This window comes from Petromyzon marinus, chromosome 52 (assembly GCF_048934315.1).
Source record: "Petromyzon marinus isolate PM22_M1 ecotype Great Lakes invasive population chromosome 52, UKy_Petmar_22M1.pri1.0, whole genome shotgun sequence".
NCBI lineage: Eukaryota > Metazoa > Chordata > Hyperoartia > Petromyzontiformes > Petromyzontidae > Petromyzon > Petromyzon marinus.
In genome coordinates this window covers 3048539-3076389 of record NC_133718.1, presented here as the reverse complement: position 1 = coordinate 3076389, position 27851 = coordinate 3048539, and the positions used below count along the sequence as shown (strand labels likewise).

General features: G+C 48.5%; 1 protein-coding gene and 1 long non-coding RNA gene across 4 annotated transcripts; both read left to right on the top strand.

Moving 5' to 3' along the window:
- The first annotated feature begins 276 nt into the window (after positions 1-276).
- LOC116953545 (creatine kinase U-type, mitochondrial-like) lies at positions 277-12783 on the top strand. 3 transcript variants are annotated; one of them, XM_032973839.2, is made up of 9 exons: positions 277-549; positions 2158-2356; positions 4955-5050; positions 6969-7190; positions 8885-8970; positions 9599-9722; positions 10756-10890; positions 11270-11395; positions 11951-12783. In XM_032973839.2, the coding sequence occupies exons 1-9, from the start codon at positions 401-403 to the stop codon at positions 12068-12070; spliced, it is 1257 nt and encodes a 418-aa protein (XP_032829730.1). In that variant the 5' UTR covers positions 277-400; the 3' UTR covers positions 12071-12783. The 3 variants fall into 3 exon arrangements, with proteins under 3 accessions (XP_032829730.1, XP_032829731.1, XP_075931238.1); XM_032973840.2 differs by lacking the exon at positions 277-549 and adding an exon at positions 899-964; XM_076075123.1 differs by lacking the exons at positions 277-549; positions 2158-2356 and adding an exon at positions 4488-4658.
- A 3093-nt stretch (positions 12784-15876) lies between these two features.
- LOC116953573 (uncharacterized) lies at positions 15877-21758 on the top strand. The gene is made up of 3 exons (XR_004404601.2): positions 15877-16163; positions 17708-17801; positions 18542-21758. It is a non-coding gene; the product is annotated as an uncharacterized LOC116953573 (long non-coding RNA).
- Positions 21759-27851: the final 6093 nt, after the last annotated feature.

Below are 27851 nucleotides of genomic sequence, written 5' to 3'. Positions count from 1 at the left end.
CTTGAGAAAATCCGGTTTAATGGAAGTTGGGTAGCACAAACCTCAGCTTTAGAGCCCAGGATCTCAGAGGCGAAGGCTCAGCGTCACTGACCTCTGATCCAGTTGCACCAACTCAAAACCTTTAACAATTTTACGGCGAAGCGTGTGCCCCCACACTAAACGTACTGAGCAAATAACGTACAGTGCAGGTAGGCGTTGTAGCTGTGTCAATAGGAGCGTGGACCCTAAATGCGCATGCGACGTTTTGTCACGTTCCCACCTCGTCGTATAAAAGCGTCTAACCTCCACGTCAAAGCCCCCTTTTCACGCGCAACGGACATCGACCCGGCTGCGAGAGGGGAGGCTGAACGTGAAGTTTACAGAGAGAGAGAGAGAAAGGGCAACCGATTCTCAAGGGGCCATGGCTGCTCACTTCACGAGGCTTATTTCGGCCAAGAGGGCCACGATGGTGGTGGCCGCTGGCTCCGTGACCGCCGCGCTGCTGATGAATTCCAACGGGGACGTGACCGCCGACGGTAGCGTCTCTCGCAGGAAACTCTTTCCTCCCAGGTAATATTGTGGATTTGTTTTGCATTATGTGACGGGGGGGGGAAGGGGGGTTGATGGATCACGTTAAGGTTGCCACCTGGCCTGGGTTTTTCCAGGATCGGCCTCCTTTTTGGGGTGGGTCGCCGTCATGGGAAATCTCCCAAGCCTTTTCTAGACGTTTAAAACGGTTCCCCCCGTTGTCAGTTGCGGTTAAAAAATGCAGCGCTCGAAAACGATGCATTTACAACGCAGTTCTGCACCCACTCCGGCATCACGAGATATTCTACCTTCTTCTTCCCATGATATGTCCCAAGTTTTTGTTGTTGTTATACCCTCAGAGGTGACAACCCTCGATCACGCAGATATTTATATGTGTGTGTGCGAGACTATCAAAACTGTTGCGCTGCAAATTTGTGGTGGTTAAAGGTGCAGTACGGTAAGTACGTTTTTTGTTGATTCATATTCCATGCCAAAGTTTTGACTCTTACCCCCATCCCATTCTTGTGAGTGGAACTTCTCTCCGCGCACCTGTTGCCACCCACGTGTTGAAATACTCAACAAAATAACGTCGAATAGCGAGGTAAGCCACATGTGATTTCAACTGGGTCCTCAAGTATGTATTTAAAGTCGGGGGTCACCAATGACTGCACAAAATAACAATGACATCGAACTTGTTTCTGCACTTGGGCTAAAATTCCAGCTCCGATCATTAAAACGTATTGGTTTGACTATCGTCCGAAGTGGCAGCGTGTGCGACAGTGCTGCCCCCTACTTAGATGCAACAGAGGTCACCAGGGGGGATCTGGACAGTAGCTGGGCGATAGCTGCTTTTGGGGGCAATTATCAAACGTGAAGGGATGCACTGCTTTGCCGCTCCATTGTTGGTTTCAATCACCGGCCGCTGAAACACGCTGTTCATTCAAAACAGAATGATTTTTTTTAATCAATATCAATGCCTCATGTTTGTTTGACTTTCGCCGAAACAATACGTAGAAGAGATGCCTGTAAGTTTCAAGTATGGTATGGTACAGGTTACCGAGACTGGCATTATAGTGGCACTCAGAGGTAATGTATTTGTTTAGCTAGGCGTGAGAATTCAATTGTCCAGGAAATTCTCATTTGCAAGAGTGACTTGGGTCATTAAAATGGAAAAAGCAAAAGGACTAAAAGAAAGTAAATCAATGGGGCAAATATAAATCATAGCAAAAGCAACTGTAACAAATGACAAATCTAAAATATTGCACAAACGAACGTTGAATGCACGTATGCTGAACTTTTATTTTGCGCAGTACGTAGCCAACCGTGCTTTCTCTATTCGCTTCATTACACATAGGTCGAACAGTACGACAAAGACATGAAGCCAGATGGCAATGATCGGACTGTAAGAGCGGCCTTTAAAAGTCCAATGCCAACCGAATAATGAAGCCGAGAGCATGAGCCAGAGAGGATAGTGATGGGACCTGCAAGAGCAGTCCTTGAAGGATAATCCAGCGTAACAAAGGGGAATCTAGCAACAGGAAGGAAGTGATGACGACGTGCGGTAGCATCGACGTATTCCAAGATAGCCTCTTCAGGTAACCTTGAAACGTTGACCCCTAGTTGACCTTGTTCTAATTTTGTCCGGTACAGCTCCGACTACCCAGACCTCCGCAAGCACAACAACTGCATGGCTCACAAGCTGACGCCGGCGCTGTACGCGCTGCTGCGCGACAAGACCACGCCCAGTGGCTACACTGTGGACCAGTGCATCCAGACCGGGGTGGACAACCCGGGACACCCCTTCATCAAGACCGTAGGGATGGTGGCCGGGGACGAGGAGTCCTACGAGGTTCGTCTCAGGGGGTGGGGTGGGGGGGGGGTGTACGCGATGGCCCGACTCCCTCGGCGCAACACCAACAGTCAGCTGCACGAGCGGACTGCTATCTATTCTGAGACCTTTTTTTGCAGTGACGTGCGGTGAGGTCAATGGCTGGGGAGGCAATGGTTAGTGTCAGAGCCAGATTCACACACTGAGGGGGGGGGGCGTGGCCTCACGGAGGGGGCGTGGTATCACTGAGAGGGCGTGTCCTCACTGAGGGGGGGCGTGTTAGACACGTCACCCTCAGTGAGGCAGATGTGATAGCTGCCTCCCCTGGTGCTTTTCCATTGCAGTTTCATGACGAGACCAGCGAGCCTAAATATCTTTATACACATACGTGAAATAAGTTACCTGGAGTATGGAAGGCGAGGACATGAAATGAAGGGGTCTACAAACATTACACTGGTGACATACTGAGATAGTAACAGGCACGCGCTTATTGCCCGCGCTCTATCCAGTTACTGAGGGGTTGCGCAATCAGAGGGGAGGCTGAGCTCATCGCTGCCTCACCTCTCGTCTCTTCCTGTATTTGCAGCGGAGCTCCGCAAATTTGGCGATTTTTACTTTTAAAAAATGATTGGAATCGTACAGAAATGACATTCATAACACAGATCAGTGGAAAAATCTTAATATTTATTTTATTTGATTATTCTTTTTTTTCGTAACAGCTATTTTTATTGGAGTATGACAGGTGAGGCTCTACCTCCTCTGCCTCCCCTGATCGCACGTCCCTGCTTTTTTGTCATTGCTAACATCAAAATGATGAACTCATGAGGATAGTTTTTTTTTATTTTGACTCAGGTGTTTTACCCTTTCTGCAGGGCCGGATTAAGGTTCTCGTAGGCCCGATGCACTTCTGTTTCGTTAGGCCTTCTGCAGTGATAACTTTACACCAGTTGGCACTGCCGCTACGCCCACCGGTGTCGCTCGCTTGTTTCACGCGGTATTTTGCCCAGCCGCTGGACAGATGCCGTCAGTGCTGACACGTTCTTTGTTTTAGTCTGTGCCTTCGTTTGATGGGAGCACCCTGCGTGCCGCAGATAACCACATTTTACTGGTAGGAACGAAGTTGTAAACTGAGTGTACCAGCCTGCAATAGATTAATGTGTCCGTCCGTCCCCTTTCAATACTTTAACGAAGTGAAATCTTGTGCTGTTGGGTGTAAAATAAGCAGTAGACAGCGCAGAGACTTGTCCTACCAGCCCACCCTGCAGGGACCTGTTAATTCGAAACACCGTGCCTTTAGTTGCTCGATAAATGTATTCATTAAAGAAGATATCTCGGTAACTTTTTTTTAATACAAACAAAAAAACACGGTCACATTTTTTTTTCGTAGGCCCAAGGCACGGTGGCACTGTGCAAATTGGATAATACAGCCCTGCCTTTCTGCAAGATGTTCAAACACCAAATAGATATCTATTGCAAGGCATCATGTCTGATTTAACCACACGCACTTATCAGTGCCGGATTAGCTACACGTGTAGCAGCTACTACAACACGTGTAGTAGCTACTACAACAAGTGTAGTAGCTACTACAACAAGTGTAGTAGCTACTACAACAAGTGTAGTAGCTACTACAACAAGTGTAGTAGCTACTACAACAAGTGTAGTAGCTACTACAACAAGTGTAGTAGCTACTACAACAAGTGTAGTAGCTACTACAACAAGTGTAGTAGCTACTACAACAAGTGTAGTAGCTACTACAACAAGTGTAGTAGCTACTACAACAAGTGTAGTAGCTACTACAACAAGTGTAGTAGTAGCTACGGGCTCCGCACTTTGAAGAGCCCCGCGATTCTGCACTTGCTCTATTACTATAGTACTATACCGCCTTCAACTTTTATGAACGACTGGGTGTTTAAGGTTAGCGATTTGGCTGTATAGCAAATGAAAACATACAATTACTTTGCTGTGCAAGTTAAAATGTGTTTTAATATTTATGCGTTTTTTTTTCATTTAGGGCCCATTTATAACATATGCTACAGGCCCCGCACTAGCTGAATCCAATACTGGTACTTGTGGTTAACATGCAAACATGCCCTGATAACAAACGCATTGTCTTTGAAACTGATTGGCCTACACCAGGATGCTGATGTCACATGACACGCGAGGACCGATGTTTGGACAGGCCTCGGACACGATCGTCGCTTTTGTGTCTAAAAAAATACCTTTTGTGCCGTATCGCTCTTATCGGTTGGACTGCCATGCGAAGAAAAGCATTCTGGGTGGCAGAGCGGATGAGAAAGTGCTGCTCCCACTGTGTGGGACAAAGGTCGCCTGAAGGGTTCTCAGAGGAAGCTCTGTGATGCCTTCTTTTCTACGGGCCGCTCTCTTAACTGGAAAGGGTCGCAACGCCCTGCGAAAAAAATCGGAATGGAGTATTCGTCTCGTGACGCGTTGCCGATCACACAATTCGGGGCAAACTTTTGGGGTAAAAAAATTCACACGAAATGAAATGTTTAACGTTATCCTAGCTACGGGGGAAAAAAAAGACGACCATTCACGTGCACAGCGTGGCAAAGGTGCGTTTCTGTAATCCCCGAGTGGCTGGTTCATCGTTATTCGCAGGTGTTCGCCGATCTCTTCAACCCCGTGATTAAGGAGCGGCACAACGGGTACGATCCTAACACGATGACTCATCCCACCGACCTCGACTCCAGCAAGGCAAGTTCCCCCATCCCCCCCATTCACGGCGCCCTTGAGAATCCTCTACCCGCTGCTGGATGAAACTGTCGATGCATCCACCTCCACAGAGTTGTGAGGCTGCCGCACAACAAATTAATGATTTGAAAATAAAATTAACTCTTCAAACACATTTTTTTGACTATTTTTCATTTTACCGGATAAGGCCGACTACAGCTATAAAGCTCTTTTTCATAAACGACCCAGCTATCACAAATGATAGCTCAACGAAAGTGGCTTATCACGTGGACATTTATAGTAGCCTCGCGACCACGGGGAGAACATACAAACTCCAAATATACAGCAGCAGGCGTCGGGGTCAGGATCGAACCACCGACCTCCTGTATACCAGGCGAGGTAGTCAACATCTCGCCACCGTGGCGCTTAGGGCACTTAGTCTGCCTACTCTATTTTATGGGCAATAAGATTTTACCAGTTACCAATAGTTCCAGGTTACCCGTAAAATTATGCTTCTAATTGTTATTTAATAGACATCGCTCTCCCCTCTCCACTTCCATCATCTACACACATCTACCATAAACTCAACATACAAACCTGCGCACACATCTAAACCCACCCACATGTAAACATTTACATATACGCATACATTATCGCAATTTGCTCACATCTACAAAGATCCCCCATATAGCCTTAACAGACTGTAGGGGCAAGTGCTGTTAGCGAGCACCTATGAAGGCCGGAACGGTACACGAGGGGGTGGGTGGCCAGCACCACGCCCGACCGCCTTTGTCATCCCAGTGGCAATGTTTACACACCGCACCAGGTACTCATTTGAGGCTGAGTCGACCTAGGGGAAGCCCGGGACCGGTTCAGAAAATCGTCACTGGTGTTGGCCGTGAGCGGGAATCGAACCCGGGTCGCCAGGTTCATAGCGCAGCGCGCTAACCGCTACACTACCGCTCCCCACCACATCTACACACACATACACATCTACACCCCCACACACGGACACCCATCTACACCCACTCATATGTACCACATACACATTTACACCCACTCACACACACACATCTCCACCCACTCACACACATCTCCACCCACTAACACACACACACACATCTCCACCCACGCACTCACACACATACACATCTCCACCCACTCACACACACACATCCACCCATTCACACACACACACATCTCCACCCACACACACATCTCCACCCACTCACACACATACATCTCCACCAACTAACACACACACACACATCTCCACCCACGCACTCACACACATACACATCTCCACCCACTCACACACACACATCTCCACCCATTCACACACACACACATCTCCACACACTCACACACACATACATCTCCACCAACTAACACACACACACACACATCTCCACCCACGCACTCACACACATACACATCTCCACCCACTCACACACACACATCTCCACCCATTCACACACACACACATCTCCACCCATTCACACACACACACACATCTCCACCCATTCACACACACATACATCTCCACCAACTAACACACACACGCATCTCCACCCACGCACTCACACACACATCTCCACCCATTCACACACACATCTCCAGCCACACCCACCCACATACATTTCCACTCACTCACACACACACATATCCACCCATTCACACACACACACATCTCCACCCACTCACACAAACATACATCTCCACCCACTAACTCACACACATCTCCACTCACACACACATCTCCACCCACTAACACACACATCTCCACCCACTAACACACACATCTCCACCCACTCACACACACACACACATCTCCACTCACACACACACACACATCTCCACCCACTCACACCCGCGCACCTACACCCAAGAATAAATACCCCCACTAACCCCCACGGCTGTGACCCCCCCCCCCGCCCCCCAGCTCAGGAACGGCGTCTTCGACGACCGCTACGTGCTGTCGTCGCGCGTGCGGACCGGCCGCAGCATCCGTGGCCTGGGTTTGCCTCCCAACTGCTCGAGGGCCGAGCGGCGCGAGGTCGAGCGCGTCGTGGTGTCCGCCCTGGCCGGCCTCAAGGGGGATCTCAATGGCCAGTACTTCGCGCTGGCCACGATGACTGACAAGCAGCAGCAGCAGCTGATCGATGTACGTGCCTGAGATCAGCCCATGATCTATCCAATGCTGGATGGAGGCCTCCCTCCCTCCCACCCCCCCCCCCGCCCCCCAAAATCGACACAACATCTCTCGCGATGCAACAACCGATCTGACTGCTGCCGCACACGAGCTGACTTTCGTAACTCCACGCGGAATGAGGATTTGTACGCGAGAATCAAGAATGTTTATTTCCACTGGAGGAATCCGACGAGCCATAAAACTCTTTTCTCTCGGATGTCCAGCGGTATAGGGCGCACGCTTCCATGCCTCAGCAACGCCAAATCGCCTTGCGCCACGTCACAGTTCCGCTTTAAATTCTGATTTGAATTTTGATTTAAAGCCCTTCGTGACTGCAGCGATTCATATTCTCGGTTCTTTCGGTAAAGTGACGGGGACCCCTGGTGGCAGCTTTCCCCGCGCGCCACAAAGCATGCGAGGCATCGGCCCTTGCAAGTGGGCATTCGTCAGCCCTCTGTGCGGTGGACATCCTCTCGAGCGTGCTGAATCCTCAATCATCGGCCACCATCCCCTCTAGTGACGTGTCCTGCACAATCCCAAGTCCATGTATTAATCCCCGCCTTGCATTTGTTCTCTAGATCAGCGTGCTCCTCTCTGCCCCTTCCGACAGGCATCCTCCGTTGTCTAGCAAACTAGTTGTACGTGACGTTTGTCTTTGCTCACATGCGCCTTGAGCCCCCCGCGATTGTCTCCTTCTTTGGTAAGTTATCCAATTATTTACCGGAATTCCATTTCTATCAATCACGAGCATGACAAGCAGTAGTCAATCCCCAAATGCAAGGTGGCGTTTTACTGGTAGGAACGAAGTTGTAAACTGAGTGTACCAGCCTGCAATAGATTAATGTGTCCGTCCGTCCGTCCCCTTTCAATACTTTAACGAAGTGAAATCTCGTGCTGTTGGGCGTATCATTTGTCCGAAGAACCCTCAACGATTTTGAGGGCAAAAAGGTGGGAAGACGCTCTCAATTTGCACAATTTTACGTAACAATGTCATAAAATTGCGCAAAATTCCAATGTTCCTACCAGCCCACCCTGCAGGGACCTGTTTTTTTTTTTTAAAGGGACCGTCTATACCAATGGTGGGAAACCTGCGGCCGAGATGCGTCCCATGGCACCCCTCATGGTGGTCCGGTCTAATTGTGTTTAACACGAAGGAGGCTTTCGCGAACGATATTATCCATGAATGAAGTTTTTTTTTTTGTGGGCTCGATGGCGTCAATTTAAATGCGTCGCAAACCCCGCCACAATCTTCTGGCTGTCGCCTGATGATGCTCGCTGTAATCACTGACGAAACGTCGTACTCTACTTGTGAATGTTGCGTGTTAACTCTCCAACACACAACCGGTGTGCTGTCCTAGCAACGAATTAACACGTTCCGTTTACTCTGACAAACCCTACCAATTGGCTGCGTCGGGTGGTGGCGAGTTTAACGACGCGTTTACATTAACGCGATGTAACCCAAAACAATCCCTCTATTTATGGCCTAAGTGTGGCTCGGGCGATGCGTGGGGCAGTCACGGTTAGTGCGACAAGCACGAGTTCAAGCTTGCGGCCCACTGAGGCGGACGAGGGCCGTCCACGTGGCTCGCCGACTCGTCTGGGTTGCCCATCACTGCTCTTACACATCCCCCCCCATCCCTCCAACCCCCGTGTGCCTCTGTCCCAAGGACCACTTCCTCTTTGACAAGCCCGTGTCTCCCCTGCTCACGGCCTCGGGCATGGCTCGCGATTGGCCTGACGCGCGCGGCATCTGGTGAGAGTTTCACGCTCGCCACAAAAAAAAAACATTGACCAGGGTCCTCCGCACGCCGCGATCGGCTCGTGGGTGTTGTGTCACCGTACTTGACCACGATGGCCAGTGCTGGGCATTTAAAAAAAAAAGAGCTTTGTATGTCATCGGATTTCTCCAGTATAAATACATATGGTATTCTGATTCTGAAAGGAGGGCACAAACGTTGAATACGAGGCCATCGCACAAACAGGAATTTGCGTTTGTTCAGATTTACCGGCCATATTAACACGTGAAAGCAATGAATGTTCATCCTGATGCGGTTGTGCCGCTCATTTGTAAACGACACCGATTCATAGTATTCACCAAATTGCAGCTTCGTTCCTCAATCTCACTCATCTTGATAGTAATAAGGGAGCAAAGGATGAGCTCACCGCCCTTGCAATGTGCAGCGGTGAGTGATATCAGAAACGGTCATGGGGCTCCCATAGATTAACTCAGCCTTAAAATGAATACTTGTCACGGTGTGTAACCATTAGCTTTGGAAACACAAATGCAGCCATGCATGGTGCTGGCCACGCCATCTCACCTTGCGGCTTTTCGGCCTGAATAGGTGTTCGCTAGCAACACTTGCGTGCGTCCTCACTTTCAGGCACAACGACCAGAAGACATTCCTCCTGTGGATCAATGAGGAGGACCACACGAGAGTCATCTCCATGGAGAAGGGAGGAAACATGAAGCGAGTGTTCGACCGCTTCTGCCATGGCCTGCAGGAGGTGAGACACCAAAACGAATTGTTCCCCGTGTAGCCATGGCATAGACTGTTGGGTCAAGTATGATGAGTATGCACCGATTTAAGCCGGCACAGTGCACAAAGGGGCGGCGTGATCAGAACCAGGTCCGGCCGCCACGTGCATTTTGAAGCCCATGTGATGTGTTGAAGACTTGATTGGCAAGAAGTCACAGGGCAGCCACATGTGTTGTGAGTTAACTGACTGAGACTGGCAGATGCACAGCCTGCACGCTCCACCCACCTACCAGAGGAGCTAATCGATTGGACTGTGTCCAAATCTTTAAACGATATCTGAGTTCCTTAAATCATCCAGGCTGGTTAAAAAACCCAAGATGTATCGTAGTCAGGTCGGCCTTAATGTTTCAAGCCAGCGGTGGTGTTCATGCAAAAGGGCTCCACGTTTCGCAAGCACAGGGAAAAGAAGGCATGATTTATGGGTCCAGAGACTCTCGGGTCGACCGATTCTGAGTTAGGATTCCCGAGCTGGTCTTGAGCACACTTGTCCAGGTGTAGGAATTCCTCCACTCACTCCGCGACCACCCCACAACTCGTGCAGAGTTGCGAGGGTGGTGGTGGTGTTAGATGACACAAATTTCACGGGCATGTCAACTCAAATCTAAATACATTTGATTAATTACCAGGTTAGGCCCACTGAGCTATCTAGCGCTCTTTTTCAGAAGCGACCTGGGCCACAAGTGATAGCTCAACGAAAGTGGCTTATTATGAGGACATTTATAGCAGCCAAATACATTAAACGCATGTTTCTAAATGTGAAGGGGGGGGGAGGAACGGAGGACCCGGAGAGAGAGACATGCAAACTACAAATACAGCAGCAGGCGTCAGGGTCGGGATCAAACCCACGGCCTCCTGTATACCAGGCACGGTAGTTAACATCTCCTAGCCACCGCGGAATGTGCTTCGTCTTGGTGAGGCCAGGGCCTCTTTATGGACCACCCGACCGTCTCCTTGCCCACCGCGTGATCATCTGTGGGACGTCTGCCGTTGCCTCCCCACAGGTAGAGCGTCTGATTAAGGAGCGTGGCTGGGAGTTCATGTGGAACGAGAGGCTGGGGTACATCCTCACGTGCCCCTCCAACTTGGGCACAGGCCTGCGTGCCGGGGTGCACGTCAAGCTGCCACACCTCAGCAAGGTGAGCGTTCAGGGGTCACCTCTAATAATGAATACACTGACGTTGTTCTTCGCTGAAAAGCGCACGAAGAAGCACCACGTTGCGTTGAGAGTTAAAGGTAAGCGGGCTCGGTCAGGAGACGTCACTCGAAGGGAAGACAACCGCTGGTCGAGACCATCGACAGAGTGGCAGCCAGATGAAGAAACGTGCCCGAGTGGATGTCCGCAGCAGAGATGGAGCGATGGAATCAGCGCCGTGTGCAATCCGGAGCTATGCGGATCGGCGCCCCACGGGACCGTTAGTTGATGACGACGGCTCGTGGGAGGCCTTTATCCAGCAGTGGATTGATCATGGCTGACCGTGTCCCGCAACTTCCCCCAACCCCCCACCCACACTTCAGGACAAGCGATTCTCCCAGATCCTCGACAACCTGCGACTGCAGAAGCGCGGCACTGGCGGAGTGGACTCGGCCACCACGGGCGACACCTTCGACATCTCCAACCTCGATCGCCTGGGGAAGTCCGAGGTGACGAAGGGCTTGCGGCTTTACAGGGTCGCCGCATTGCCGCGACGCCACGATACGTCGCACCGTTCAGGATCCGTCCTGGTCGCACAACCTCGTCAGTTCGTGATTGTCGTTCTCGCTCATTGCTTCGATAAACACATTTATTTGATGGCAAAATATGTATGGCAACCTCTATCCAGGCGTAAACAAAAACCTGCTTAGCTTCTGAGATCAGATGAGATCGGCAGCAATTCCACGCCATTCGGTCAACACCGGCAAAGACGACGGTGCCGATGACGACGTAGACTACGTCGCCAATGTTGGCGATGACGATGATCTGATGATGGATGATGGTGATGATGATGTTGATGTTGGTTATAACGGTGATCTGATGGTGATGATGATGTTGATGTTGGTTATAACGGTGATCTGATGGTGATGATGATGTTGATGCTGATGTTTCCGGTGATCTGATGATGGATGATGATGTTGATGCTGATGTTGGTGATTACGGTGATCTGATGATGGATGATGGTGGCGATGCTGATGTTGGTGATGACACCTCACTTTGTGTAGGTGGAGCTGGTACAGCTCGTGGTCGATGGAGTGAACTACCTCATTGAGTGCGAGAAGAAGCTGGAGAAAGGCCAGGACATCCGCGTGCCACAGCCGCTGCAGAACTCCCCGCGCAAGTGAAGATGGCATTGTGAGCCATCGAATCGAGCGTCGGGGGGGAGTTTTAGTGAAACGGTGGATGAGTTATTATGCTGCTCAGTGGGGTAATCGCCATGATAGTGAATTAGTAAGCCAACGGGTGGGCTCGTGGTGGTTGGGACGGTGAGCTATTGAATCAGCTAGTGGGGACGTGACCAGTTTAGTGAATGGTCGATGGTCTAGTAAGCTACTGAATGAGATAACCATTTGATTATTGCATTATTGAGCTGATGGATAGGCGAGAGACTTCGAGGGTGGAACCGTGAACTGATGAGTGGGACATTGAGCTTGTGAATTAGCCAGTTGGCCGGTGAATGGTTTAAGTGAAATTGCGAGTGGAGCTGTCAGTTACTGAATAAGATACATGAGCGAGCATATGACCTAGTGAGCTCCCGAACGGGACAGTGAGCTGACAGAATGTCTGGGGAGTTGGTACGGACATGCACAGAAGGACAGGAATGTGGTTGAGAGGGAAGAGAGAGGAGTTGGGGATGGAATTTGAAAGTGGCTCCACACTTGGCCCACTGCGTGAGAAAACGTCGCATATGTGAATGATCAAAAAGCAAATTAAAATGATGAACGTGTTATTAATCGAGGTTTGTGGACCCTTGACTGCCAAAGGAAATTAACAGTCCGTCCTAATGCAATTCACTAAATTTACTCCATATTTTAAAACAATAAAACAAGGAAACTGACGTTTTGTTGTTTTTTTTTCTTTCTCATTTATGTTTTGTACTGCAGACTCACACTATCGTTTGGTGCAAACACGTGTCTTCAATGTGGGGGGGGGGGGCATAAGCAAGTATAGTAGTTGCAGAGTATTTGGAGACAAGAATGCCCTGTCCCTCGTATGCACGGGTTTCTCCAAACACTTGAGTTTCCTACAAAAGAAAGAAGAAAAAAAAACTTCAAAGAAGAATTCACCAAACATCCCAAGCAGGGCACTCTTGCCAATGGATCCTTCGGTTCAATGGACGCTATCAGAGTAACGACTTCTCACGTCATATTCTTTGTTTTTTTTTAAAGGCCAAAGAGCTTTAAAGTCATTAGTTACATGCGTTTGCCAATCCACTGCTGGACGGAGGCCTCCGTGGTGTTCGTCATGAAGGCCGTTTGGTCAGCGCAGGTTGTCGAAGAGAGGGTGGAGTGGAGATTTCAGGACGGGTTCTGATATCACTCGCCGCTGGTGTTATAGTCCTAGCCAAAATTCTAACTCGGGTAGCGAGCTGCATAGCGTTAGTGCGCTCACCACTGCTCCACCACTCTACATGTTTTATATGCATATATGTCTACTGCACAGGATATTGGTATTTATAGTCTCGTGGTTTGTGCACTGGAATACATTTCTAGTAATCCAGGTTCGGTTACTGATTTAACAATACATTGGCATTCCGGTCTGGCCCCCCTTCTGTACAGCACGGGGGGGGGGAGGGGGGGGGAGACAAAGTCAACACGTGCACTTCATTCCCACTGACTATACTTCACCGCAATGGCCAGTGAAGAAGGGGGGGGGGGAACTAGACACGGATTTGATATCCAGGGGACTGTGGGAACTCTCTGATCTCGAGGGTATCTGGCCGACTATTTGACGATGCTTAGACGTCTTGGAACAGGCGAGAGAAACCCCCACACTTTACCCCCACACTTTACCCCCGCCACACGTGGACTGCAAGTCGACTGTCGAGCGTAACCATTTACACTGCTGGCTGGACAGAGGCATTTGGGGGGGGGGTGGGGGGGCGGGGAACTACAACAAAATAAAATAAAAACTTGCACCGTTCTTTCGACTCCCACTCCGGGAAATTGACCGGCGACGAGGAGATTGACAAGTCCAGGGTGCTGAACCATTCATTCATTCATTACACCATAGCCAAGGCCCTGTTGAACAAGTACCGCAGATGGGGGGCGGATGCTGGAAATTCCATGTTCCTTTGGTGGAGTAAAGTCTATCCATAGGACAACCACCGTTCACGTCAACACAGAGTGGGACTAATTTTGACATTATTTAAAAAACAAAATGTGGCCATAATTTTAGGAGAACAAAAGAAATGCCCCCACTATTGGACATCACTGGAGGAGAGAGAAAGAGAGAAAAACATTTCTTTAGAAATGCGCATGGCAAAGAAGGCCCCCCTCCTTCCCCCCCCCCCCCCCCCCCCAACGTCTCGTCGGGAAGCGTTGTCGGCTGGAAAGCGGTTCCTGTTCAGTTGCCGTGCGACGGGACCCGATGGTTCGGAAACAAACACGGCAGGGCCACAGAGTCAACACTCGCCACTCTCGCCGCCGCCTCTTCAAGCCTCGCTCTGCACCGAGCCCCCCCCCCCCCCCACTGCCACTCCACTCATTGTGCTCGAGTGTTGGCTATTTGAGGGCGTTTCAAAACGTTGGCCAAGCAAGACGAGAGCACCCTGCACGGTCACTCTCTCCAACACACATGTACGCATGCATGCATGTACGTACGTGTGGTGCGCGTGTGCGTGCGTGTGTGTGAGAGAGAGTTGCAGCTGGGGTACAGCTGGTGGTGGGTGCATCTACCGGTCATCTCAGTCAGCCGACCCATGGCACCTGGGTCGGTCCCGTGACCTCCTCTGGCAGCGAGCGTTCTACACTTCACGTGGCCTTAAAGTGCACCTGGCCTGGCACAGGGCGCCTTGGGGACGTCACCGCCAAAGAGTGGCGAATGGCGGTTGTTGTTTTTGTGAGTGAAAGCCACAATTAATCACCGTCAGTCATGATCTATCTACTGCTGGATGGAATCCTCCCTGCACCACCGGAATCTTTATCAGAATATTTAGACTGGAGGAAGCCGATGAGCTTTGAAGCTCTTTTTCACAGATGTCCGTAGCCAATGTATGCATGTTGAACTTCTTTCGAACCATACGTACCCAACCGTGATGCAGCGATGCATCTGGCGCCTGTGCTGGACTATATCGTGGGTTTCCCTCCTTTATATCGTGGGTTTCCCTCCTTTGGCTGCCACTCTGTCATTAGTCTCGAGCACTGGCTATCTACTGGACATCTGTGAAACTCCTGGACATCTGTGACAAAGAGCTTCAAAGCTCATCGGATTCCTCCAGTCTAAATACGGATTGTGATTCCGAGCTCCCCTTTCCCAGCCATTCCACGTTCCACCAATCACAATCTTAACAGTCCATACGAAGTCTATAACTTGTGTACGTTCTGCAACTCCTGTAAATGTTTTCTCTCCCTATGATTTTAAGGGGCTATCTTATGGACAATTAATGTTTGTAATGCCATTTAAATAATGTATAATCAAGACATTATATATCGTACTTTTAAAATGGTGGTACGCGAGTCGGGCAGAGTTTGGAAACCTCTGGCATAATATATTTTGCACGAACGCTCCAAAATCTCCATAAACAAATTATAGTGTGGGGATAGCAAATGGCTCTCTCCCCAAGTTAAATAAAAGGACAACGGGAAGAATTGAAACTACGTGCGCTTAAACAAGGCCATGGCATTTACCACCAAGTCACACGTAGAGGTCACCCAAACAGCGTAAGCTCATTGATCAACTTTTACAAATCACGAGTGTGCTGTGTATATGGCGCATATGGGATTGGGGTGGGTGAGAACGGGGTGCCTTCAAGAGGTCTCCTTTTTTCTATATAAAAAAATATTTACACGTATAAATCTATACATAAAAAGAACACACCTGTAAAAATACGGATAGACCGACTGCGAGAGAAAGAGAGAAAAGGGCCGAAAACGCTTGAGAAAAGAAACCGATATACACATTTACAAGGGAACTTTACTACTTGAAAGCACGCATTTAAGAGTGGCATTTTGGGGGCACGAGGGCCCAGTTACCATAGCGCCCGGCCCTCTCCATCCCCAAGAGGCTCTTTAAATATTCACGGTTGGAGACTTTTTTTTGTTTGTTATGAAGGGGGGTGACGGCAGCACCGCGGGCAGCATTTATAAGGGGGAGCTGTCGGGGTTTTGAGGGTTTTTTATATTATTATTTAATTTTCTTCACGGAGAAAAGCGGAGGGCTCCATTTTTATTTTCTTGGCCCTCGGGTTTCTTTGTCCGAAGGATGTCGCGAGCGTCTGTGAGTAACGTACCGCATCACGCACAACCTTACCGACGTTGTTGTATTGCAAGCGCACCGATTGTCACTGCGGACTCACTGGCTCCCGTCATATCAATGTGGAATTTCCAGCATAGCCCAGTAAACCCGTGTGCTGTGGTAACAATAAGCAAAATCGGAAAGGATGACTCCGCGTATCTTTCACACATTTATTTGTACATTTGTTTTTCCTTGAGATGTATTGCGTCCTAAATGTTGTACATTTTGATCAAAACTACTTTTAGAAATCTTTAACTTAAATAAGGACCAATTATTGGAGCAAGGTTGAGCGGTGGGACAGTGGTTCGGGCACTGCGTTACAAACGCAGCAGCTTTTATTTCGATTGCTGGCCACGGCTAACATCAGTGGTCAGTGATATCTAACCGGTCCTGGACCTCCCCCCTTCACCCACACTGACCAGCGTGGTGAAGTATGGTTAACCCCCCCCCCCTGACCGAAACGGCTTGGGGAGAGCTTCTTCCAGTGGAAGACTGAGCAACGGACCAATCCTTTAAATTATTTATTTACATTTATTTTAAATTAGAACTATTAACGTTGTTTAGCCTTGTAGCAATCTGTACTTTTTCACTTTTTAAACGAAAGTGGAGACGACGGTACAGTTATGGCTCTTGCTAATGAATGACAAACAATATGATAAGTGAATACGGCATGCTGATGGGCGCTAACATATTTTTAAGTCAATAACTCTTTTACTGCACATTTACCATTGGGAAATATTGAGTCATCAGTCTTACAAAACATGTTTGTTTCATTTTATACAGCTGCTGCTGATATCAATAATGAGTATGATGAGCTTGATGGATGACGATAACAATAACGCACTGAATATGACGGTGATTATGATGATGACTATAATGTGGATGACAGTGATGATGATCACGGCGCTAATCATTGACGATTCCGCGAAGTTAATGGCGATGGCTGATGTTACTGGTGCCACAACGTAGGCGATATGTCTTGTAAATGTTGCAGTGGGTTTTACTCTCCAACACACCGGTTAGTGCTGAACTAGTCACGAATACGAATTGGCACGTTCTTTTTAACGTGCCAAACCTTACTCATTGGCTGTGTCGGGTGGTGGCGGGTTTAACGATACATTTATACAATGAACAATGATGTTTCGATTTAAAGCTTTCGTGACTGCAAGGATTCATCTTCTTTGGTTCTTTCGGTAAAATCACGTAGAATGAGAATAAAATAATAAATTGATAAAATAATATAAAATAACACAATACAATTCTCACGAAACGTCGTGAGAATTTTATCGTGTTATTTTATATTATTTTATTAATTTATTAATTTATTCTCATTCTACGTGACTTTACCGAACGAACCAAAGAAGAACAATGATGTTGTTGATGCTGCTGCTGCTGCCGCGGCTGATAATTACGACAAAGATAAAATTATGTTGATGACGATAATGAAGATCGAGATGATTAATGCGCATAATCAAGATGATGAAGACAATGATGCCGTGACTTCTGTGGCCCCCTGTGCATTGCAGAATGCGAGGCGTCTGCTTGCCCTACTGCTGCTTCTGACGGCCGCGAGCCTCGCCGTGGCTCAAACTCAACTCTCTCCCACCAACTCCACCGGCAGTGAGTCGCGCAGATCATCATCGTCACCACCACCACCATAAACCATCGTGAGAACACTGGCACGAGTTCATGGCTAGACGCTCATCACCGTCATTATCGCTATTTATGATCAACGTCGTGAGAGTCATGACCATCGCCAGGAGGTCACGGGACAGACCCAGCAGGTGCCATGGGTTGACCGACCGAGATGGCTGGAAGATGCGCAGCAGCTGTAACCCCCCCCCCCTAACCGTACCCTACCGCACACACACACAAAACACGCACAAAGACAAAGATCCCCCGTATAGTCTCTAACAGACTGTTGGGGCAAGTGCTGTTAGCGAGCACCTATGAAGGCCGGCACGGCACACGAGGGGGGGGGGGGGTAGCCAGCACCACGCACGACCGCCTTTGTCTCCCCACTGGCGATGTTTACACACCGCACCGGGTACTTATTTGACGCTGAGTCGACCTAGGGGAGGCCCAGGATCGATTCAGATAATCGTCACTGGCGCTGGTGGTCGTGAGCGGGAATCGAACCCGGGTCCGCCGGGTTCGTAGCGCAGCGCGGAAACAGCTACACTGCACACACGCGCGCACCCACACGTGCACACACACACACGCGCACACACACACACGCGCACCCACACGTGCACACGCGCGCACACACACGCGCACACACACACGCGCGCACACAAACGCACCAGCTGTGCCCCTCGCATTTGTGTTGTTTGTGCGCTGTTTCTTTCCCGTCGGAGCAGACTCGACTGCGGACTCGGGGTCAGGGCCGACGCTGCCCCTGCTGCATCTGCTGCTGGCCTCCCTCCTGCTGCCCCTCGTCACCCTGAGACCTTTGCTGGCCTAGCCCGGCCTGCGCCCACCCACCCACCCTCCCTCACTCCCCACTCATCATCAGCAGCAGCAATTGCGGCAACAACATCGTCAGTAGTAGTATCAGCAGCATAAGTTGTAATAGAACAAGTGCTGTTTGGGTAAGAGGGGTGCAATGCCTCCCAATGTTTCGGCTGGGCAAGGAGGAGTGGGGGGGGCATCAGCTATGCCATGAGCGGCCCTTCATCACTCACATTCAGTTGAGATTCTACTTTGCCCACCGCCCCCAGTAATTCCCAAGCAGCGCGTAGTTACGGCAGCAGTATCAGCGACATCAATAATAGCATGTGCGTATACAGGTATAAGAGCATGCCTGTTAGTAGCATCATCGGCAGCAGCAGCATCATTGACGTAGATCATCAGCAGCAGCAGAACAGCAATAGATAGCATGGTCAGTGGCACTCGCAACAACAGCAGTGATGGCCGGATGAATGGCAGTTTGTAGCAGCAGCAATCAACAGATGCAACAGCAGTAGCAGAATATGCAATAGCACCTGCATCAACAACAACAGTAGCAACAGCTGATGGTCGTAGCACCAACATCAGCAGCGGACCGGTCCTGGCTCCCCTCTTTCCCATCTTGAAAGGGCCGTGGTGGCTATGGACGTGGCCTGTGATCCAGGACTGTGGAGGGTTGGTGGATTACAAAGATCCCCCGTATAGCCTTAACAGACTGTAGGGGCAAGTGTTGTTAGCGAGCACCTCTGAAGGCCGGTAACGGTACACGAAGGGGGTGGGTGGCCAGCACCACGCCCGACCGCCCTAGTCTCCCCAGTGGCAATGTTTTTATCCACCGCACCAGGTACTCATTTGAGGCTGAGTCGACTTAGGGGAGGCCCAGGACCGGTTCAGATTATCGTCACTGGTGTTGGCCAGCACACGCTTGGGTCGCATGAAGGCGGCACAGCAAATGCATGGGATATAGTGTTTCCCCCCGAGTGCTTCGGCTCTTCTCCAACATGTATACACGCTCATTAATTGGCTGAAAACATCTTTAATGTGTAGAGAGGATCACGGCGCTTTGGGTAATTGTCGGCACCCGCTCACCGCCTTGGCTGTTGCCTTCCCCGCTATCTGTGGCTCTGCAGCAGTCGTGAGACGCAATTTGCAAGAACGAGTGGTGAAGTATGGTCAAACCACTCCCACCCCATGATCGACACGGTGTTGGGAGGGCCTTAATGCCTTAATCCAGCAGTGGATAAGGGGCTAGATATCATCATAATGATAGCGCGTACACAACCTAGATTTAAAGCTTTCGTGACTGCAAGGATCCATACTCTTGTGTTCTATTCGGTAAAGTGACTTTGCCGAATAGAACACAAGAGCACGTACACAACCTGTAAAGAGATCGAAGCGGCACGTGTTCTATGTAAGAGATTATTCACATTTTCTTTTGCTATGTTCAAGGGATGTTTAAAATGTTATTTGTTTTTCTCACAAAAAAAGACAAAAGAAACTCAGCCCTGTATCAAGGCTTAATTTCTCATGGAATAATTCCCTCCCCCCCAAAAAAAAACAAACCTACCCCACTCCCTACAACGGGCTTCGGGGGGAGGGCAGGGAATATTTTCCGGAGTTCAGCCCCGGACAGGTCCGATTGAAATTAAGCCCCTTACCCCTTAGCACTGTGTGGGCATACAGGCAGTCATCGACTTACGAACGCCCGTACTTACGAACGCCCGTACTTACGGACCAGCTTCCATGAAACAAAAACAATCACAAATTAACGTCGATTTAGACAAACGCGAACTCGCGCTTGAAAACTGAACCGTGCAACTACTTTGTTCAGAAGAGTGATCCTCCGCGACATATAACGAGCTGAACGATGCTTCCCGTAACACGTTTCATAACACCGACCGTACGGGAATTTAAAGACAGTGCGTTGTTGTGCTCCGACTTACGAACCGTTCCGACTTATGAACGGGTCTCAGGAACGACTTAAGTTCGTTACCCCAGGACCGCCCGAATTGGGTAGCGAACAGAAGCGGCTACTTTTTTTAAAATAATAAATTACAGCGAAGCATTTACTGCTGGCCTTAACGTTGCTGTGTCACTGCTGTAGGATTGATGCGTGCTTATTGAAAGTGAAATATGGGGGGAAATGTAAATTTAGACTCACGAAATTCGCTATTATTTCGCGGTGTGCGTTAAATTTATACTTTAAAAAAACCAAGTTAACCAAATGTAGTCGCTTCAGAAAATGCATGTTCCGTATATCGAGTTTTTTTTGCAGTTGTAAATTGTCCTGCTGTAGACGAGATGAATAACTAATTGTCGAAGCGAATATTAATCGTTCATCGCTAACGCACGCGTGCATTCACACTTCACGGCATATATAGCATCGACTTGCACGTCCTGTTCACGTGTATAATGCCGCACGTCCGACTCGCTAGGGACCGCGATGTATACACAAGCGGACGAGACAAGGTTGAGTAACACCAATAATACATAGGTTTACGGGACAAGAATACTGGACGTGAAGGGAACCTTGGGGCGCATCCACGCGAGATTAGGAATAACATTGCCGTAATATGATATACCCGAAGTAGCATTTGGGAACAGCTATAAGGAACATGGCAGTAAATACTGCACTGGGTGTGGGCTGTTAATTGGCCAGGGTGAATATTTCATGGTCGGATATGCGACGTTGTACTATCGAATTTTTTCATGCTTAAATCAAAATGAACTAAAATTCCAATCGCTGTAACACTGGTAATGCAGTCAGATTTTATATTCCATGATTTCAGTGTTAATTTCTATACAATATATATCCATCCATAACAGTGTGATTTATGAATGAGGTGAATTGTTTGTTTCCAATGTAATGTCTCGTCTTTAAAAAAAGTTCATATAAAACAATTTTTTTACATACATATATAAAAGTGTGTTACATTTCAAAGCTAATTTTGTGTTCAGGATGATTTGTTATTTTTATACACGAACAAAAACGTAATTTTAACTACGCAGAACACTAACAATTATAAAGCTGACTCGAGTACTCCAGTTATGCTCCATTCGCAAAAGAAACGCCCTTAAACAATAACAATCGCAATGTGAATAAAATATAACATTTTGTTTCCAAAAAAACTGCGTACAGCACTTGCTTTTCTCAACGTTGCAACACTCCTTCCATCACATTCAGATCCTCTGCTTTGCAACCAAAAAAAACTCCGCATGGCCGTTATTCTCTGGTTTAGAAGGCAATCCGGAACGTTGGACGCCACACCAAACCTGTGCCTGGTGTCAGATAAGTTACCCAAAGTCTAGACACACCCACACACACACCTACCGTATTCTACGACGCACTCCCCCATCTCTTACTTTAAGGTACAGGAGTATACGGTATGTGCCATCACGGAAGTTAATGGCCAACACAAACAGACACCGTACGTATGTACGGGGACTCCTCTACTCACGAGCATTCGACTTAAGAAATTTCAGAGATACGAACGGCATATCTCGGACCACGTTCGTGAACACAAGGCAGATCTGAAACACGGTAGGAACAATACCTCTGCCGTTGCTGATCATTGTTTTAACGCTGTGGGCTCACACGAAATAGATTTTTCCAAGACGGAGGTACTCTGCAAACCTACCGGCTACCTTCATCCAGATATATAAACACAGACACAACTTCAACCGAGAAGATGGGTACAAACTGAGTAATTGGAAGGACGTTATTAACCAGGTAAAGTCTTAACTGACTCTGATGTTTCCATCCTACCTGTCTATGTCAGCTGTTATTTCCGACTCTCTGTGTGTGTCTCTCTCTCTCTATGCTTCTCTCTTAGATCTCTCACATGTCCTTGGGATTGTACTCCCACGCTCACATGTCCTTTGGATTGCACTCTCATGGTGCGAATCTCTCATTAACACTGCTGTTGTGCGCATATGCGGGCATGATACTCTTATGCGGCGACAGAAGCACATTCATGCCAATCTCTCTCCCTAATCTCCCCCATTAACACAACTGACGTGCTTGCGTCCGGGGATGGAATTCCTTTCCAGCTCAGACCCCGCCTGCTTGCTTATCGCCACGTATATAACCACTTTTTGTTGTAGCTGTTCTCTCGCTGGTTCAAGAGTTCCACTGCTGGATTATTATTTTTTTCCGCCTGAGGACGACCGCTTGTGTTGCGATCGAAACGTCGTGATTTATTTTATTTTCTACCTACGTGACTTTACCGAAAGAACCAAAGAGTGTGGATTCCTGCAGTCACGAAAGCTTCAAATCAAGACGAACAAATCTGTCCGTATGTCCAGTTCGGACCAAGAGCCGAAAAGTTCAACCGCCGCGCAATAGACGGTGATGGTGGCATCTAAATCTGCAGAACGTGAATAACCAGTGGCATCTACATGAGATTATGCAACTTTCAAAGCCATTCCCCGTTTTATTCTTGGTTCTTTCGGTAAAGTTACGTTGAAGGGAAACAATAAAATAATAAAAAATATATAAAACAATAAAATTCTCACGACGTTTCGACTGCAACAGAAGCAGTCATCATCAGGTGCGAAAACCAACAGCAAGAACATTTGAAAGAAGTGGCGGTTTGTATTTATATATTTTTACACGTTAGCACCACGGATAGCGATTTGACAGTTTGTTTAGATGGACGAGTCCATCTATGTTCGGAAAAGAGGAGGGGGGAGACGAAAAATTAATGTATGCTGTCTGAAAGCCACCGCAAGCGTGAAAAATCAATTAAGGCCCGAAATGGTTTATCAAATCCTTCCAATGATTGCTAAGCCAGAATCCATCTTCTCGGTTGAAATTGTCTCTGCGTTTGTATATGTGGATAGCCTCATGAACGAATCTCTCGTGGTAGCCATGAGTGTACATGACGTACAACATGTTTGGAAACGACAGGGGTAAAGTTGGGACTTACGAACAGGTCGCTGGAACCTAACTCGCTCGTAAGCAGAGGAGTCCCTATAAGTAGAATTTCGCTTGCGCCGTACGTAGCAAAACGTGCTAAAGGGTACGTTTCTCTTCGCTCTCACGGCCCCCTACAAGCGTGGTCATTCGCGAAACCCCCCCCCCCCCCAAAAAACAAGATAAAAAAACTGGAAGCTGTGCAAAGGAGCACGGAGAGATGCACGCACGTGGGGAATCCATTGAGAGGCAGACGGAGAAAACCACGCGGATCGGAGAAACGCACGGAAGTTGAAGACACCATTCAACCCGTGAAGCAAAAGTGGGACGTGGGCAGGCCCCGGCGTCGACGGTTCAAGCATAGCCCGCGGAGCGACAGCCAAGGAATTGGAGTGCGCCCGAGGGGTCATCGGTTCGAGGGAGCCACCGGGGAGATGGAGCGATGAAATCGGCGAGCATGCGGTCGCTGTAATGAATGGGGGGGGGGGGGGGGTCTTCATCCAGCAGTGGATTGATCAGCATAGGGGCCTCCCCCAGACCGTTGTTTACCAGGCAGTTTGATGCACGTATCATGATCATAAGAACGAAATGAGGAGGGCTATTTGCCCGAAGCGTTGCCTGTTGTTTATTTTTTTTCCCGATTACGGCCACAGCTTCCAGTTGAACCCCGACTGACGTCGAGAAATTACGAATATAATGAGCCAAGAATGTCTGTGTGTAACGCGCGTGACGTCACTCCACATCGACCAGCCCCCCTCATTAATAATCATGAACAGGTGGGGTCCTCCACATGGACCCGCCCCCCCCCGTCATTAATAATCATGAACGGATGACGTAACTCCGCATGAAGAAGATGGAGCGAAAACAACGAAAATTTGTTTACGCAAATTAGCTTTCATTTCGGCCTTTCTTTATGGAAAGTAAAGCTAATAAAGAAATCAACGCAGCAACTCATATCACGAACCACAAAAGGCTGTGTCCCGCGCGTGACGTCACTTCACATGCGCCCCCCCCCCCCCATCATTATTAATGTGTGACTGTTTTCTTTTTTAACTAATGCAGAAGGTCGAGGCGGCTACGATAAAAACGTGTGCGCAATTCCGCTTTCGATGTTACGCATCTTTATAGAAAGTAAAAGTCTGTAAATAATTCTACGCCGCATCGCAGTGCATTTGGTGCCTTCATTTGTGTCTTCCTGTACGTCCAACAACAAGGCAAGTGTCGACTTTGCGCTTCCTAATCATGCCACAATGAACACTTCTCTGCGACTTTGCGGACACTGTATCGAATTCCAATTGTTTTCAACCCCGGCGAGCCAAAGCGGAATGCAATAAAACCTTGGATTGCGAGCACAATTCGTTCCGCAAACGTGTTTGTAATCCAAAGCACAACGTATATCAAAGCACAACGTATATCAGTTGTGGTCACGTGACGCTCGGCAGACAAAGCGTGTATACACGTACACTACTCGTATTGCAAGACCTCGCTCGTTTATCAAATTAATATTTTTTAAAAAATGTTTAGCTCGTCTTGCAAAACCACTCGCAGACCAAGTTACTCGCAATCCAAGGTTTTACTGTATAACTAAGTATCAGAGCAGTGGCTTGCAAGTAATCGAACGTCCGTTAAATACATTGCTACTGTGACATTCCGTCAGGTGTTTCGTGATTTAGTTGCGTGCAACAACCACCGTCATTAATGCAGTGCTGCGGTCAAATGCTGCGAGGTTTAATTACGACTTCCTCCAGGGCAAACATTCACTGCCATGAATACAGCGCTACAGTGAAATGCAGTGAAGTGTTTGATGACAATTTTTTTTGTTTTATATTCCCTGCCTTTGCATCGAGACGAAATAAAATCATACCCCGATCAATTTTATTCGTAACTCTAATGCTTCTCTTTGGTCTTCGTTATTTGCTAAGTTACTTCAGACAGTATCAGCACTCTACGTCATTCACCCTTCGCTATCAAGCGTCCATCGTTGTGGATAAATTTGTCAGTTAACAGCTTCGGGTGATTTGAAAACAGTGCTGAAGTGAAGTTACGGGGTTTTTTTTTTTTCAAATTATACAGCCACAGAGATTGTTGTTCGCCTTTGCAACCGAGGCGATAGCGTCTTAATCCCGATAATCTACCGAACTTCAAGTGATGTCACTCTTCCTTTCGTTCCAAAACGACGACAAATTCCGATAATTCCTGCATATGCGATGACGATCAACAAGTCTCAGTGTCTGACTTTTGACAGTTTTGGTATTTATCTCAATGGACCCGTATTTTCCCATTGGCCAGTTGTACGTGGCTCTGTCGAGATCTAAATATCCTCAGCGGATCAAAATGTTCATCAAGCATAGCCAACTGCAGCGAAACCTTTTGAACAGCGATAAGAGATTCACACAAAACATCGTATACCGAGAAATCTTCCAAAGTCCTTAATTCAATTTCATGAGTTAGGAAAAAGTTATTTATGTGCTACATTTCCTAATAAAATTAACAATAACTCAATAAAACGTTCATTTACATCTTTAATATTACAGCTTCCTTCCTAGGACGGGCTAACAAGCCAGTATATATATGCCGAGGACCCTGCACCGGTTAAAGGAGTTAGCTGCTCACAGTTTATTGGGGGCTAAACTTAAAACATGTTCTTGGGACAGAGTTCACGGATGTCGGAGACCATCCGCGCTTAAGAGAAGTCGCGGTGGCCGAGATTAGAACCGGCACAGCTAAGATCCTGGGTACGAATCCAGGCAGCTGCCCACGATTGATCCGAGTTCTTGGATAATTCACCCAATGACCGCACATCCCCCCCCCCCCCCCCCCCCACACACATTTAATTAAATTTGGCTATGCACTTAAATTGCTCGATTCCCAGCTCTCAGAAGAATTTAAAATAAAATTTTGCCCGCAGTGCGAAATGTAAGTGCTGCCACCTACTGCATGCAACACAAAAACTCACCGTGATCAACACTGCCCGAATAACAAAAACAATATGAATGTGTGCATTAATAGGCGACGTTTTGGGAACCTGTCCTTGCGCATCATTGCCAACGCAGCATCATCACCACCATCATCACCACCACCAAATAATAAGAAGAATGCTAGAGGTCGCTTGAAGGGATTCTCTGAGGCAGCTCTGTGGGATCCACTTCCGCGGGCCGTTCTCTAACATGAAGGGGTGGCGCACTGCTCTGCGAAAATTCGACTGTCGGCGACGCGGCGCCGATAGTCACGCGATCGGGACAATACTGGGGCACAAGACAATCAATAAACACTCACCACAAGCACGCACCGTGCACCATGAACACTCAGCATGAACACTCACCACAAGCACGCACCGTGCACCATGAACACTTAGCATGAACACTCACCACGGACACACACCGTGCACCATGAACACTCACCACGGACACACACCGTGCACCATGAACACTCACCACGGACACACACCGTGCACCATGAACACTCACCACGGACACACACCGTGCACCATGAACACTCACCACGGACACACACCGTGCACCATGAACACTCAGCATGAACACTCACCACAAACACGCACCGTGCACCATGAACACTCACCACGGACACACACCGTGCAGCATGAACACTCACCATGAACACTCAGCATGAACACTCACCACGGACACACACCGTGCACCATGAACACTCAGCATGAACACTCAGCATGAACACACACCGTGCACCATGAACACTCAGCATGAACTCACCACGGACACACACCGTGCACCATGAACACTCACCACGGACACACACCGTGCACCATGAACACTCAGCATGAACACTCACCACGGACACACACCGTGCACCATGAACACTCAGCATGAACACTCACCACAAACACGCACCGTGCACCATGAACACTCAGCATGAACACTCACCACGGACACACACCGTGCACCATGAATACTCAGCATGAACACTCACCACAAACACGCACCGCGCACCATGAACACTCACCACGGACACTCACCGTGCACCATGAACACTCACCACGGACACGCACCGTGCACCATGAACACTCAGCATGAACACTCACCACGGACACACACCGTGCACCATGAACACTCAGCATGAACACTCACCACGGACACGCACCGTGCACCATGAACACTCAGCATGAACACTCACCACGGACACACACCGTGCACCATGAACACTCAGCATGAACACTCACCACGGACACACACCGTGCACCATGAACACTCAGCATGAACACTCACCACGGACACACACCGTGCACCACAGACACGCACCGCGCACCATCAACATGCACCGCACACCACATG